The 16182-nt window shown below is 41.9% G+C and overlaps 1 protein-coding gene across 1 annotated transcript; it reads right to left on the reverse strand.

Moving 5' to 3' along the window:
* Positions 1-4874: 4874 nt before the first annotated feature.
* On the reverse strand, positions 4875-16182 carry LOC109893895 (ovarian cancer G-protein coupled receptor 1-like). The gene is made up of 2 exons (XM_020487101.2): positions 15828-16182; positions 4875-6493 (listed from the first exon to the last, which is right to left on the reverse strand). The coding sequence occupies exon 2, from the start codon at positions 6385-6387 to the stop codon at positions 5296-5298; it is 1092 nt and encodes a 363-aa protein (XP_020342690.1). The 5' UTR covers positions 6388-6493; positions 15828-16182; the 3' UTR covers positions 4875-5295.

Here is a 16182-nt window from a genome sequence, read left to right on the forward strand (position 1 = left end):
AGAACAACCATTCCATCTTTCATTGATTTACAACTGCATAATTCACAATAGAAAAGCCTATTTCTCTCTCTCTCTCTCTCTGTTCTGGGGAGATGTGGTACTTTAAAACCAAACTCCTAATGTAAGGAGGGAAAACATGCAGCAGAAAATAATCTGTGCAGAGTGTGAAAGGTCAGCTACGTTAGTTCCCATGTGGGTCGTTTAACCTGGAAATACTCAGGCTGTGTGGCCAGGACATGGCCTGGGAAGACATGGGAACGGGAAAAGGGATGGGGGCATCATGGGGCAGTTCCAACTAAGACATCCTTAAGATGGGCAGGGCAAACCCCTGGGAAAGAGAGTGCAGTAGAGAACACTGTGAACAACTTATGCTAAACACAGAAGTCAAGTAAGTCAAGACCTCTGGGTTACTACTGAGCTTGACCCGGTGCTGATGCTTCCCTGAAGGCTCTCAACCAATGATGTATGTATATACAGTATGTCTATTCTGCCCACACACCTTCAGTTATGAATCTGAGCTGAGGAATCCTTACATACCCCTGAAACTGGAAGCAATTCACATATATTGAGCAGCAAGAATACCAGAGGACCTATTAAGATAATAACTACTTGTACATTGAACATAAACTAAACATGCAACAATTTTAAAATGCAAACATTTTACTGAGATACATTATATATAAGGAATTCAGTCAATTGAAATGAATTAAATTGTCCCTAATCTTGAAATGACTGGGAATACAGATACGCATGTGTTGGTCACAAATACCTTAAAGAGAACAAGGTAGGGGTGTGGATCAGAAAAACTGTCGTACACGTTGACCCAGAACATCCCAAACATGCTCAAATCGGTGACTTGTGGTGAGTATGCAGGCCATGGAAGGACTGGGACATTTTTACAACTCCAGGAATTGTGTATAGATCCTTGCGACATGGGGCCGTGCATTGCCATGCTGAAACATGAGGTGATGGCGGCGGATGAATGGCACGACAATGGGCCTCAGGATCTCGTCACGGTATCTCTGTGCATTTAAATTGCCATCAATAAAATACAATTGTGTTCGTTGCTCGTAGCTTATGCCTGCCCAGATCATAACCCCACTGCAACCATGGGGAACTCTGTTCACAACGTTGACATCAGCAAACCGTTCACCCATACAACGCCATAAACGCTGTCTGCCATGTGCCCGGTACAGTTGAAACTGGGAGTCATCCGTGAAGAGCAAACTTCTCCAGCGTGTTAGTGAAGTCGATTACGACGCAGAACTGCAATCAGGTCAATACCCTAGTGAGGACGCAGAGCACACAAATGAGCTGCCCTGAGATGGTTTCTGACAGTTTGTGCAGAAATTCTTTGGTTGTGCAAAGCCACAGTTTCATCAACTGTCCGAGTGGCTGGTCTCAGACAACACCGCAGGTGAAGAAGCCGGTACTGGAGATCCTGGACTGGCATGGTTACACGTGGTCTGCAGTTGTGAGGCCGGTTGGAAGTACTGCCAAATTCTCTAAAATGACAGCTCTGGTTGACATTCCTGCAGTCAGCATGCCAATTGCACGCTCCCTCAAAACTTGAGACATCTGTGGCATTGTGTTGTGTGACAAAACTGCACATTTTAGAGTGACCTTTTATTGTCAACCAGCACAAGGTGTAATGATCATGCTGTTTAATCAGCTTCTTGTTATGCCACACCTGCCAGGTGGATTATTATCTTGGCAAAGGAGAAATGCTCACCAACAGGAATGTAAACAAATGTGTGCACAACATTTAAGAGAAATAAGCTATTGTGTGTATGAAACATTTCTGGAATATTTTATTTCAGCTCATGAAACCAACACTTTATATATTTTTGTTCAGTGTACTTAAAAAGAAACAATCAGGAAATAGAGATAAGTTTGGTCAAGAGGCTATGTCGATATGTCGTATCTGTGCTGATATGTCGTATCTGTGCTGATATGTCGAATCTGTGCTGATATGTCACATGAATTCAGAGTCACTCTCAAAACCAAAAACACACAATGAATATTACATAATGTGATGAAAGATTAAAACCTGACAATGTTGCAGAAAGAACTTGGTATTGAAGATAGTTTTCAACTCAGGCTTATACACAAGGCAGCATCACCTGTGCAAGTGTCCTGCACATGTTAAAGAAAGTATAAAACATTAATTTAAAAAACAAAAAGCATCATATTCATATGTTACTACCTTAATTATAACACTTTTACTATGTCATATGTCCAAGGCCACTGTAACAGAATGACACAGACTGTATGCCAGACAAAAACCATTGATTGCAAAGTTCAACAAAGCATACAGCTCTATGCACAACTTTTAACAATTTCTACTGAATATTTGACAAAAACATTGACTCAAAGAACAGTGCAGATGTAAAGTTTGGTAACAGAATGCCAATATAATCTCCCTCAGTTTTTTTTGGACCACGTTTTACTCCAAATTAAGATTCAAAGATGTTTGCAGAAAGAATCGGTGTCAGCTATGATATGACAACTTGAGTTTGAAAAGAAAAATCTACTTTGGTTATTGAACTACATACAGTAAGTGAAGTGGATTAACACCTGGGAAACAGGTGGTCACATCATGAGACCATGATCTGTACTATACAGAAGTGCATAATTATTGTGATGTATCCTGAAAAGGTACACAAAAGGTAGAACAAATGTAATGCATTATTCTACACAATGGCTATTATTCTAATGAGCTCCGGCCCCAAACAAGACCAAATCTGGTTGGTCCGGTTCGGACCAAATCTGTACCAATCATAGACGTCATTGTTTCACACGTTTGGACAACAAAGTACAGCACCAAAATACAGCACAGTAGAGCAGAGTACACTAAAGGTCAGTACAGTACAGTATAGTTCAGAAAAGTAAATGTCAGTACAGTACAGTATAGTTCAGCATAGTAAAGGTCAGTACAGTAGAGTAGAAACAGACATCTATGATTGGTTTAGATTTGGACTGACAAAATGTAAACTACTTTTCCACGTCCATGGACGTGCGGTGTCCGTCGGTGCTCAGTGGGTGAGAGGGCTGGTTACAGTAAATGGAAATAGAGAGGGCTCATGAGAGTCATGGCTAGGTGACAATAAGAACCAGGAGAAGTGACTTCAATTGGAGAAGTCATTCCATTACCAATTTGGTAACAAAAATGGCACGTTTTAAATCACTTAATAAATCATAAACCAAATTGTTACCAGTAAAAACACTCAAATCGGTAGGTCTACATATAAATATATACAGTGCCTTGCGAAACTATTCGGCCCCCTTGAACTTTGCGACCTTTTGCCACATATCAGGCTTCAAACATAAAGATATAAAACTGTATTTTTTTGTGAAGAATCAACAACAAGTGGGACACAATCATGAAGTGGAACGACATTCATTGGATATTTCAAACTTTTTTAACAAATCAAAAACTGAAAAATTGGGCGTGCAAAATTATTCAGCCCCTTTACTTTCAGTGCAGCAAACTCTCTCCAGAAGTTCAGTGAGGATCTCTGAATGATCCAATGTTGACCTAAATGACTAATGATGATAAATACAATCCACCTGTGTGTAATCAAGTCTCCGTATAAATGCACCTGCACTGTGATAGTCTCAGAGGTCCGTTAAAAGCGCAGAGAGAATCATGAAGAACACCAGGCAGGTCCGAGATACTGTTGTGAAGAAGTTTAAAGCCGGATTTGGATACAAAAAGATTTCCCAAGCTTTAAACATCCCAAGGAGCACTGTGCAAGCAATAATATTGAAATGGAAGGAGTATCAGACCACTGCAAATCTACCAAGACCTGGCCGTCCCTCTAAACTTTCAGCTCATACAAGGAGAAGACTGATCAGAGATGCAGCCAAGAGGCCCATGATCACTCTGGATGAACTGCAGAGATCTACAGCTGAGGTGGGAGACTCTGTCCATAGGACAACAATCAGTCGTATATTGCACAAATCTGGCCTTTATGGAAGAGTGGCAAGAAGAAAGCCATTTCTTAAAGATATCCATAAAAAGTGTTGTTTAAAGTTTGCCACAAGCCACCTGGGAGACACACCAAACATGTGGAAGAAGGTGCTCTGGTCAGATGAGACCAAAATTGAACTTTTTGGCAACAATGCAAAACGTTATGTTTGGCGTAAAAGCAACACAGCTCATCACCCTGAACACACCATCCCCACTGTCAAACATGGTGGTGGCAGCATCATGGTTTGGGCCTGCTTTTCTTCAGCAGGGACAGGGAAGATGGTTAAAATTGATGGGAAGATGGATGGAGCCAAATACAGGACCATTCTGGAAGAAAACCTGATGGAGTCTGCAAAAGACCCGAGACTGGGTCGGAGATTTGTCTTCCAACAAGACAATGATCCAAAACATAAAGCAAAATCTACAATGGAATGGTTCAAAAATAAACATATCCAGGTGTTAGAATGGCCAAGTCAAAGTCCAGACCTGAATCCAATCGAGAATCTGTGGAAAGAACTGAAAACTGCTGTTCACAAATGCTCTCCATCCAACCTCACTGAGCTCGAGCTGTTTTGCAAGGAGGAATGGGAAAAAATGTCAGTCTCTCGATGTGCAAAACTGATAGAGACATACCCCAAGCGACTTACAGCTGTAATCGCAGCAAAAGGTGGCGCTACAAAGTATTAACTTAAGGGGGCTGAATAATTTTGCACGCCCAATTTTTCAGTTTTTGATTTGTTAAAAAAGTTTGAAATATCCAATAACTGTCGTTCCACTTCACGATTGTGTCCCACTTGTTGTTGATTCTTCAAAAAAATACAGTTTTATATCTTTATGTTTGAAGCCTGAAATGTGGCAAAAGGTCGCAAAGTTCAAGGGGGCCGAATACTTTCGCAAGGCACTGTAGATATTACTTGGAAGGGTCTTTACTTCAACATTACTGGGTTTTGATGTATTTCTAATACCTAAGACTTTTTCTGGTAGATGTTTTATAAGACCCCTTTTCTATCTGGTTGAACAGAAATCAAAGCCTTTGCTTATTCCACATGTTTTGCATTGGAAATGGTTGAAAAATGTATATATAAGTTAATTTCTTTAAAATATAGACTCTTAGCTTTCATTTGACAGCGAATTTGATGGGCTCCTATGAACTTCACATGTTACTGCTCATGGGACTGGCCATAATCATATCATTGTCCAATGTCTCATGTCCAATGTCCTGTCACTGTATGTATTTTTTCCCCGACCTTCTCTCTCTCATCCAAATCCAACCCTAGCTCCTAGTCTACTATTCAAGTGTCTTTAGGTCCTTCAAAAGAGCTTCATAAAACCCATGTATTATTAATATTACTACTAGACGTCAGCAGTGTGACTGAGACTTTTCTGTTCTCGTTGGAGGTGGCCACCTCGGAGTCTGTACCTGTGGCTGTGACAGGGCTGTGCTGTCCCCTGTGGCAGCAGCAGCAGAGGGCCTGCCTACAGGCCTCCTGGGCTTGTTGGATCCCCTGCTGGGCCCTCTCACTGACGAAACAGTACAGCGCTGGGTCGGCCACGCAGTTGAAGCTGGTGAGCAGCAGGGAGACGTGGTAGTAGTTGAAGATGTTGATTATGAAGGGGCAGTCTCTTTCTAAGATGGTACGCACCAGCAGGAACACGTGGTATGGAGAGAAACACACCAGGAAAATGACAATGGTGCTGGTCACCAGGTTCTTGATGCGCGTTTTCTGGGTGCTTTGCGTGCCTACGCTTTTTCCGACCGCCCGCAGGACGCGGAGATACGACACGGACAGGATGCCTAGTGGGAACAGGAAGCCAACGGCGAAACGGTAGTAGTTGATTGGGTACTCCCACGGCTGCATGGGGTAGTGCTCAAAGCACACTGATTGGTTGGTGCTGTCCCTGCTTAGCTCCTTGTGTCTGAAAAAGACAACACCCACAGCAATCTCTTTCAGCCAGATGAAGGCGCTGGCCAACGTGGCTGCCCGCATACTTCGAAAAGCTGTGAAGCGGAATGGGTACACTACGGCCAGGTAACGGTCTATAGAGATACAACATAAGAATCCGATACTAACATAAATGTTTTCATAGAGCAGGAAGCCACACAGCTGGCAAAGCCACTCAGTTTGTCTCCAGTCATCTCCCTGGAAGATGTACTGCAGCCAGAGAGGCAGAGAGGCCAGGTAGAGGAGGTCTGACACGGTCAGGTTGAGCAGGTAGATCCCCAGCTCGTTCTTGTCTCTCAGCTGAAGCCAGGCATGGTAGAGGGAGTAGGCGTTGGTGGGAACGCCAATCAAAAGAACCAGGATGTAGGCCACAGAGAACAGGTACTGGTGGATCTCATGGCTGATGGTGCAGTTAATGTGGTCTGGCTCAGCCTCAGACATGTTGACTGTCATAGCAGACGTGGTCCACATGCTTTGTTCCTCTCTGTTAGCACCCACACAGTACCAGGCTGTGGGGCCCAGCACAGTGAGTTTGACTCAAAACAACGACAGTCCCGGCCATTCCACTCACTCAGCTCTGGAAGAAGAAGAAACAACAAAATGTCACGAGGAAAGGATTTTTGTTTTGTCATTGAGTTCCTGAAATGAAAATGATACAATGAGAGCCCTTTGATAGAGTAATATAATAATGCACACGGACTAAGAACAAGGCTTTAGCAGCAGACTGGGACAATCTGACATTTTTTTCAAATTTTCACCCAAAATGACTAACTGCCTGTAGCTCAGGACAGAAAGGAAGGATATGCATATTCTTGATACCATTTGAAAGGAAACACATTGAGGTTTGTGGAAATGTGAAATTAATATAGGAGAATGTAACACATTAGATCTGGTAAAAGATTATACAAAAAAAATACATGCATTTTCTATAAAGAAAATTGTTCCATCATCTTTGAAATGCAAGAGAAAGGCCATAATGTAATATAGGGGTTTAGGAGCAATTTAGATTTTGTCCATTAGATGGTAGCAGTGCATGTGCAAAGTTTCAGATTGACCCAGTGAAGCATTGCAATACTGCACAGTATTTTGTATTAAGTCTGCCCAAATGTGCCGAACTGGTCAATTGATACATTTTCAAGTACATAACTACAGAAACATACAAAAATGATATGGTAATACAAAATTGAAGCTTATACACTCCCAGGAATGTCATACATGATGGATCATTAGCTTATACATGAACTTTCACACATCTAGATGGCCGGGCAGTGTGGGTGCGAACCCAGAGAAGGCATCGGTTTAAACTGTAGAACCCTGTTCCTACATTTGAATGATAAAAATAGATTTTATCAAACTATGCTACATTTTATTTCCGGGATCCTCAGGGTGACAAATCAGAGCAACATTACTGAATGTAAGTACATTATTTACCTTCAGAGGTGAATGTATCAAACCAGTTGCCGTGGTAAAAGTGTTTTGTTGTTGTGCACTCCCCTCAAACAATAACATGGTATTTTTTCACTGTAATAGCTACTGTAAATTGAACGGTGCAGTTAGATTAACAAGAATGTAAGCTTTCTGCCCATATAAAGACATGTCTATGTCCAGGAAAGTTTGCTGTTACTTACAACATCATTACAGTCACATTAGCGCACGTGAGCAACAACCGTCCCGGTATGGGGACACCGTAGTGTCTGGAAGAAGAAACAACAAAATGTCACGAGGATTTATGTTTTGTCATTGTGCTCCTGAAATCAAAATGATACAATATGAGAGTCCTTTGATAGAGTAATATAATAATGCACGGACTAAGAACAAGGCTTTAGCAGCAGACTGGGACAATCTGAGATAGCAAACTAGGCGTATATCGCAAGTCACAACTTCACAGGAGAGGCATTCGAAAGTTGATTTTTTATATCTGTGATGTATGCGGTTTTTTGGGCAGAAATGCCTTCTGGGACATTTGAGCTTTCATGTTTTATTTAACCATGTGCCTTAATAACAAAGTTGTATGTCATGTGTAAATATGAAAACACTTAAAGTTAAATTACAAGCCTAGTTGGTTTAGCCACAAAAAAAAAGACAGGAACCTTCCCGCTAGCCGTGATTGGTTGAGATAATGAATGGGCTGGACATCCTGAGAGATGAGTTACAGATTGGTCTGCTGTGTAGCATCTTCTGTCTAGAAAATGAGCTGCTCGCTATGTGCAATCCTTTCTACTGCAGTTTTTTCTAAAGATATAACGTTAGCCATGGAGAACTGCAAATGTGTTGCTACTGCTCCCAATAACATTGATCCCTTGAATTTATCAGGCGCTATCGACAAAGGTCAGTGGGAAAGAGTTGTGATGGACTACTTTCAGGAGGACAATTCTTATGCCATTTGCACACGGTCAGTGTGAACCAGAGTGACTTGACACAACGGACCAAAACTCAAACGACGTCTTATTTAATGAAAGGGGTCTGCCGTGAAGTGTTCCTTTTTATTTTATTATTTTAGTTAAGAACAAATTCTTATTTACAATGAAGTCCTACCCCAGCCAAACCCTAACCCGGACGACGCTGGGCCAATTGTGCACCTCCCTATGGGACTCCCAATCATGGCCGGTTATGATACAGTTAAGACTCTAGCTATAGTTTCAGATATGATACATTTCTAGAAAGACCAGAGTGAACACTTTTGCCTGAGATTGCTGGTGTAGTGAAGGACAGCACTGTGACAGGGGTCAACATCCCACAGCTGGTTGGACTGGAGGATGGTACTGTGCTGGTGGAAAGCTATGGCTGGCAACAACACCTGACTCCTCTGCCACAGAACAAGCAGTACCAGCACTTCAGGTGAATATCATTTTCATTGCATGAGGTTATTCTTCTTATCTAAACTTGGGAGGTGAATTGATGTCATGCAAGGTTGTAATGTCTTTTCAATTTGTTTAGTTATTTCCTGTTTTACAGCTTAGATGCATATATGGGGCTGCAGGGTAGCCTAGTGGTTAGAGCATTGGACTAGTAACCGAAAGGTTGCTGACAAGGTACAGATCTGTTGTTCTGCCCCTGAACAGGCAGTTAACCCACTGTTCCTAGGCCGTCATTGAAAATAAGAATTTGTTCTTAACTGATTTGCCTAGTTAAATAAAGGTCAAATAAAGATGCACTGGAGCCTGGTGTGGTCGCCAAGGAGCATTCGGACTCAGTTGGGACCAGGTTTCAACTGCTGAGCAACGCTGACATTCTTCCTCCCATAGATGGTCTGCCTGTACAAGCACCACTTGGACTGGACACAGCTAGACAAACTTCTATTTTTGAGAAGATCAGGGAGCTTTGCGATGAAGAGACTATGGACATCACATGACCTACACCAAAGTCAAGGGCAGGACAGAAACAGGCTCTCCGAATAGATTCCCTTGTTCATGCGTGGTTCGGACAGACCAGTTCATCACTGATGGTGAGTTCAGTAATCAGCACTATCTGCAGTGCCTCTATTCACATTACTCTCTCCTAACACACAACATATGTTGCTGCTACTATTTATTTTTTATCCTGCTGCTCTGCCACTTTACCCCTTATTGTATGCATACAGCTTACAGTTGAAGTCGGAAGTTTACATACACTTAGGTTGGAGTCATTTTCAACCACTCCACAAATGTATTGTTAACAAACTATAGTTTTGGCAAGTCGGTTAGGACATCTACTTTGTGCATGACACAAGTAATGTTTCCAACAATTGTTTGCAGACAGATTATTTCACTGTATCACAATTCCAGTGGGTCAGAAGTTTACATACACTAAGTTGACTGTGCCTTTAAACAGCTTGGAAAATTCCAGAAAAGTATGTCATGGCTTTAGAAGGTGTACCTGTGGATGTATTTCAAGGCCTACCTTCAAACTCAGTGCCTGTTTGCGTGACATCATGGGGAAATCGAAAGAAATCATCCAAGATCTCAGAAAAAGAATTGTAGACCTCCACAAGTCTGGTTCATCCTTGGGAGCAATTTATAAACTCCTGAAGGTACCACGTTCATCTGTACAAACAATAGTATAAGTATAAACACCATGGGACCACACAGCCATCATACCGCTCAGGAAGGAGACGTGTTCTGTCTCCTAGAGATGAACGTACTTTGGTGCGAAAAGTGCAAATCAATCCCAGAACAACAGCAAAGGACCTTGTGAAGATGCTGGAGGAAACAGGTACAAAAGTATCTATATCCACAGTATAACGAGTCCTATATCGACATAACCTGAAAGGCCGCTCAGCAAGGAAGAAGCCACTGCTCCAAAACCACCATAAAAAAGTCAGACTACGGTTTGCACATGGGCACATGGGGACAAAAATCATACTTTTTGGAGAAATGTCCTCTGGTCTGATGAAACAAAAATTGAAATGTTTGGCCATAATGACCATCTTTATGTTTGGAGAATAAAGGGGGGGGGGGGGGGCTTGTGGGGGTGCTTTGCTGCAGGAGAGACTGGTGCACTTCACAAAATAGATGGCATCATGAGGTAGGAAAATTATATGGATATATTGAAGCAGCATCTCAAGACATCCGTCAGAAAGTTAAAGCTTGGTCACAAATGGGTCTTCCAAATGAACAATGACCCCATGTCACGCCTTGGTCTTAGTGTTTTGTGTTTTCGTTATATATTTTGGTCAGGCCAGGGTGTGACATGGGTTTACGTGTTGTGTTTCGTATTGGGGTTTTATAGGATTTGGGATTGCTAGGTTTAGGGGTGTGTCTAGTTAGGCTTGGCTGCCTGAGGCGGTTCTTGATCAGAGTCAGGTGCTTCTCGTTGCCTCTGATTGGGAACCGTATTTAGGTAGCCTGAGTTCGCTTTGTCTTTCGTGGGTGATTGTTCCTGTCTCTGTGTAGTTTCACCAGATAGGCTGTAATTAGGTTTCACGTTCCGTTTGTTGTTTTGTATTTATTATAGTTATTTCATGTATCGTCACTTTTCTTCATTAAAGACATGAGTAACCACCACGCTGCATTTCGGTCCGACTCTCTTTCAACAAGCAAAGAACGCCGTTACACCCCAAGCATACTTTCAAAGTTGGCAAAATGGCTTAAGGACAACAAAGTCAAGGTATTGGAGTGGCCATCACAAAGCTCTGACCTCAATCCTATAGAAAACTTGTGGGCAGAACTGAAAAAGCATGTGCGAGCAAGGAGGCCTACAAACCTGACTCAGTTACACCAGCTCTGTCAAGAGGAATGGGCCAAAATTCCCCCAACTTATTGTGGGAAGCTTGTGGAAGGCTACCCGAAAAGTTTGACCCAAGTTAAGCAATTTAAAGGCAATGCTACCAAATACTAATTGAGTGTATGTAGACTTCTCACCCACTGGAATGTGATGAAAGAAATAAAAGCTTAAATAAATAATTCACTCTACTATTGTTCTGACATTTCATATTCTTAAAATAAATTGGTGATCCTAACTGACCTAAGACAGAGCATTTTTACTAGGATTAAATGTCAGGATTGTGAAAAACTGAGTTTAAATGAATTGATATTGATATTGTTCTCGTATAAACAGCATATTATTTTGTTCTCTCTCTAGAATTGACACCATCTATTTTTGATAATGCTAGTATGCAGGTAACCATTTCGCTGTAGAGACACACCCACTTAGCAAGAGTCTGGGTAAGTGTTATCTAATATTTGGACACTTTCTGTTTACCTTATTTTAGGCTTCTACTTTTACCATCACAAAGCTCTGACCTCAATCCTATAGAAAACTTGTGGGCAGAACTGAAAAAGCATGTGCGAGCAAGGAGGCCTACAAACCTACTCACTGTTTAGCACATGACCTCACATGTGACTCCTTAAAGAGATGGGTGGGGCTGGTTTAAGGGGATGTGAACAATGCTGAATTGGTGTAGACAAAGAAGAGCTCTACACTAGGTACCACAGCATTCAAGGGACATTTTCTCAAAAATACTTTCCCCATTCTTCCTCAACTGTAGTGTATGATATACCATTTTATAGCTATGTCTCTGATTTTATCCAATGTAAAAAACACAATTTAAAATGTTGTAAGAACGAATCAAGGCGGTCGGTCACAAATAGCATACCAGTATCCTGTTACAGATGCAACTATTTGCAAGCTTTACTTAATAACTCCAGACCTCCAATTGGAGTGATTCTTCTGTGCTGCTGTGAGTGACCTCAGGAGGACAGAGGAGAGTACAGGGAACAGTTTGCCCAACTTTATCTCAGACTAGCCCTCCACAAAAAGGCCTGCAGGACAGAGAGAAGATCTCATCATAACTTAGACCCAGTCAACACTTCACAGCTTCTCAGGGAAGCCATAGGCTCTTTTGTAAACCATTAACACATGAATGACAAACCTAATGAAAACGTATATTATGCCTGTGTAGTAACAGTTTATTACACTAGTAACAACACTCAAACATTCAGTGTGTGAGCATTAAAATACAGGGCATTGCTCTGTTCAGGAATGATAAATTACACACACTAGCTGGTGTGATTTCCCAAGAGCTTTTGCTGTTCTATGCGAAATGATCCTCTGCTTTATCACACAGGCAGAGATCCGTGAGGTCTGCACTCTACTAGCTGGCCTGAACTACATGTATTGATTGGCCAGGCCTTGCTACCAGGTGATTAGTGAGTCTGCCAACAGCCCTAAGCATGTTACCTTGGCAAACTAAATTGGAACTACTGTGGCTTTATATCAGAAATACAAGATAGTCAACACAGAGGGAGGACAGCACGGAAACCATGGAAACAGGACAAGCAAGATAGTGTATGTCACATGACCAACATTTGATAAAAGTTCCCCCTGTGGCCAAGATGTACTGTACTCATGCCTGGAGTAGTAACACGTGCTGCTGAAGAACAAGGAGTTTGTCTCAAATCAACATTACTTTTCAAGAATGAAGTGATGAAATATTAAAACGCATCATTAGCCTCAGGTCCTTCCTACACTGTGATATTATTCCAAAATGAACACGTCCATCAGTTACTCTGCACTAACGTCTGTCCTCATATAACCTGTCTAAATATGCCCATGTGCAGATGGAGATTTGGATCAACACAAAGCCATAAACCATCCCCACTGAAACTGAAGTGTAGCCACGGGCGTGTTCAGTAGGCAGGAAATGTGAAACCATTTAGAACACACATTTGGTTGCAAAAACACTTAACTACGTTGTGCTGTACACAACAAATATTTGTTTAAATTGTGTCCCCTATTTCACACAGCAGATCTCTGTAGTCGAGGAACAGCCAACCCCTAGAGGTGCTCAGGCTGAGGCTGATGATGTTGTTGACAGGCAGGTCCATCTCACAGCAAGTCCTGGAATTCCCAGTGGACCTTTAGCATGTAATGAGCATCTCTTTCCAATAAAGACAAGCCTAGAATAACAAATCTGTCCTATCTGGGCTAATTCAGTCTAATCACGTCTGACATGGAATTATGTACGTGTCTGAAATAGGACCTTATTCCCTATATAATGTACCATATTTCCTATATAGTACCTTATTCCATCTATAGTGCAATACTTTTGACCGGAGTCCTATTGGGTCCCATTTCAGACACAAACCATGAGAACTCAAGCAACGCATCAACATGTGGTCATTCTGTATTGTCACAAGCAAGACTATACACTGAGAAAAAATATTTTCAAAAGGGTTCTTCGGCTGTCCCCATAGGATAACCCTTTTTGGTTCCAGGTAGAACCATTTTGGGTTCCATGTAGAGCCATCTGTGGAAATGGTTCTACATGGAACCCAAAAGGGTTCTACCCGGAACCAAAAACAGTTCTTCCAATACCACACCAGCATACCACTTGAAAAAAGCAATGTACTGGTAATGCATTCTAATTTGAAGTGTTATGCAGGTGTGGATATTGGAACATGCCTGCTCCACAGGCTTATGTCCTTCTCTGGTTCTATTCAGTTCAATTAAATACAGATTTATATATCCCATCAGGGGCAATTACAGAGCCGTGGAGGAGAAGCAGAGAGAGCAACAGGTGTACCAGGCAGCAAGTTGGTCATTATAACCACCACATCCTCATTATAATCATAATGTACACTCACATTAGTCCTTTGTTGTGTGATCCCATTGGGCAAAAGTACAGTACCAAATCATAATTGGTTTACGAGGACATTAGCTACTGATTGATATTGTATTAGGATGATTTCTAGTATGAATATTTTAGATCAATAACAACATTCCCTGTCCTTTCTGCAGGATGTGGCTGACATTATGGTCATAAAGAGGAGTCTGTAAGTGCATTCCATAACTTTCTCTACCAGCACCAGACCAATGAAGACTGAACAATAAATCAGCAGAATACAAACATCACAGCACAATCATACCTTGAGCTAATATCTTACTGAAAGTTTAAAGGATGTCACGCTGCTTGCTTAGGAAGTCCCACTTCCTCCTGACTCACAGAACAACACCGAAGCTCCAACCCAGGCCCTCTGCCTTGCTAGAACAAGTGACCGCTCTCCTGAAGCTTCTTACCAGTCTGGGTCTCACGAAAAGCTAGCTATTCGCTGGAGCGGGTGAGGACACTTCAGGCTGACGATTAAGTTTCACACATCCCCATGTGCTACATTCATCCCTCAAACTTCCTTAACAGTGACCCCAGCGTTGAACTGAGTGGAACTGTAGATCTAGGTCACAGCACCACTGTAAATAAATGACCGCACATTACTTACTTAGAGAGCACTGCTTCCTCCTGATTCGGCGCACACCGACGCTTGAACCTAGGACCTCTGCTTGCTAACACAAGTTACCACCCTCCTTGACAACGTTCGGGTTATCCAAATAGGATAGCTCCATCGGTGACATTTCAAGCAAGCTGTGGAGTGAGTTTACGGTGCGTTCTGAAGTCTGTTACAAAAGCACTACTGTAAGTTGCCAACGAGTATTGAGATCCACTCCATGTCTGGTTAATTTCAGCAGTCTCTACTTTCCTTTCTAAATAGTCATTTGGGGATTGTGTGTGTAGGAGACAAAGTCTGAATCAATTCATAGCTCAATGCCAGCCAAGCTATTCATTCATAGACTAATGCCACAGGAGATGAAGACTGGCAGCTCTGTGGTACCCAACTTTTGTCACCGGAGGGCATTGCTTGGTCCACTAAGAGAGACTGAGGACATGGTTTGGCCCACTGAGAAGCTCCAATATGCATCGGCAGATTTTCTTTTCTTCTTTGTTTGACTTCTTAACCTACGTAGTACACTTGTGCTAAACTCCCAAACAATACTTATTCCACCACCAGTTGAGCAGAATCTAATGCATATTCCAATATCGGACAATGATAGAATAAAAAATACGTTAGAATAATGTCCCCAACGAGGATAGTAGCCTATGTTTATTTATTTTTTAAGCTAGAAAAGACATTACTGTTATTGATATTACTCACTCAACAATATGCTAAATCCTTTCCAAAATCTTGCACCTGTTAATCGCATTGGTCTCCATGCAGAACTCTTGTCCACTGGCTAACCTACGGTCCACACCACAGCACCATGCACTTCCCATTAGGTAAGCTACTGTAAAGATGTTCAATAGGATAACTGTTTTTAAGGCGTTAATAGGATACATACAAATGCAGGCTACTTAGGATACATACAATCTAGGCTACTTCCCTCAGACACCAAACACAGGAAAGCCTATTGTACAATTGCAAACAGCACAACATTTAGGGATTATTTGCAAAGATAAATAAGCGCACTGAGAAAATATAATAGTGCATTTCAAACAATACTTTTAAAAACCAATTAGATCCACCAAGGCTTAGCCTATACATTATTCAAAAACTCGAAATGCATTGGTAGTGCCGCAATGAACAGGCTATATTGCCCTATACAGTAGACTAATTAAGCCACAAACGCCAATAATTAGCGATATACTAAAGATATGATTTTACCTTATCCACGCCCCTTAAAATAGGCTGTTCGCGGTCTTTGATGGTGAGAGTCGCTAGGTTTCTCGGCAGTAACTCTCTCAGTGCTTTGAAGAACCAAGCGCTTGGTTTACTGACCAATCCGAAAGTAAGGCTGCTGTAGCGCGAAAGAGGCACTGCTCACATCTGGCGTTAGAGACGGGAGGGCACGGTGGTTACGAGCTTTATAGGGCTCAGTGCCACAGACCAACAGATTCTGAGAAACCCTACTTTCATTATAAGAATGCTGGTTTCGCTAGTGCCTTATTTTGTCAGCATACCTTCTTGAACTATATCATCATTCAGAGTAATTTCCGTCCCCCTTCCCAGTACATTACAA

Source organism: Oncorhynchus kisutch, linkage group LG7, assembly GCF_002021735.2.
Source record: "Oncorhynchus kisutch isolate 150728-3 linkage group LG7, Okis_V2, whole genome shotgun sequence".
NCBI classification, from domain to species: domain Eukaryota; kingdom Metazoa; phylum Chordata; class Actinopteri; order Salmoniformes; family Salmonidae; genus Oncorhynchus; species Oncorhynchus kisutch.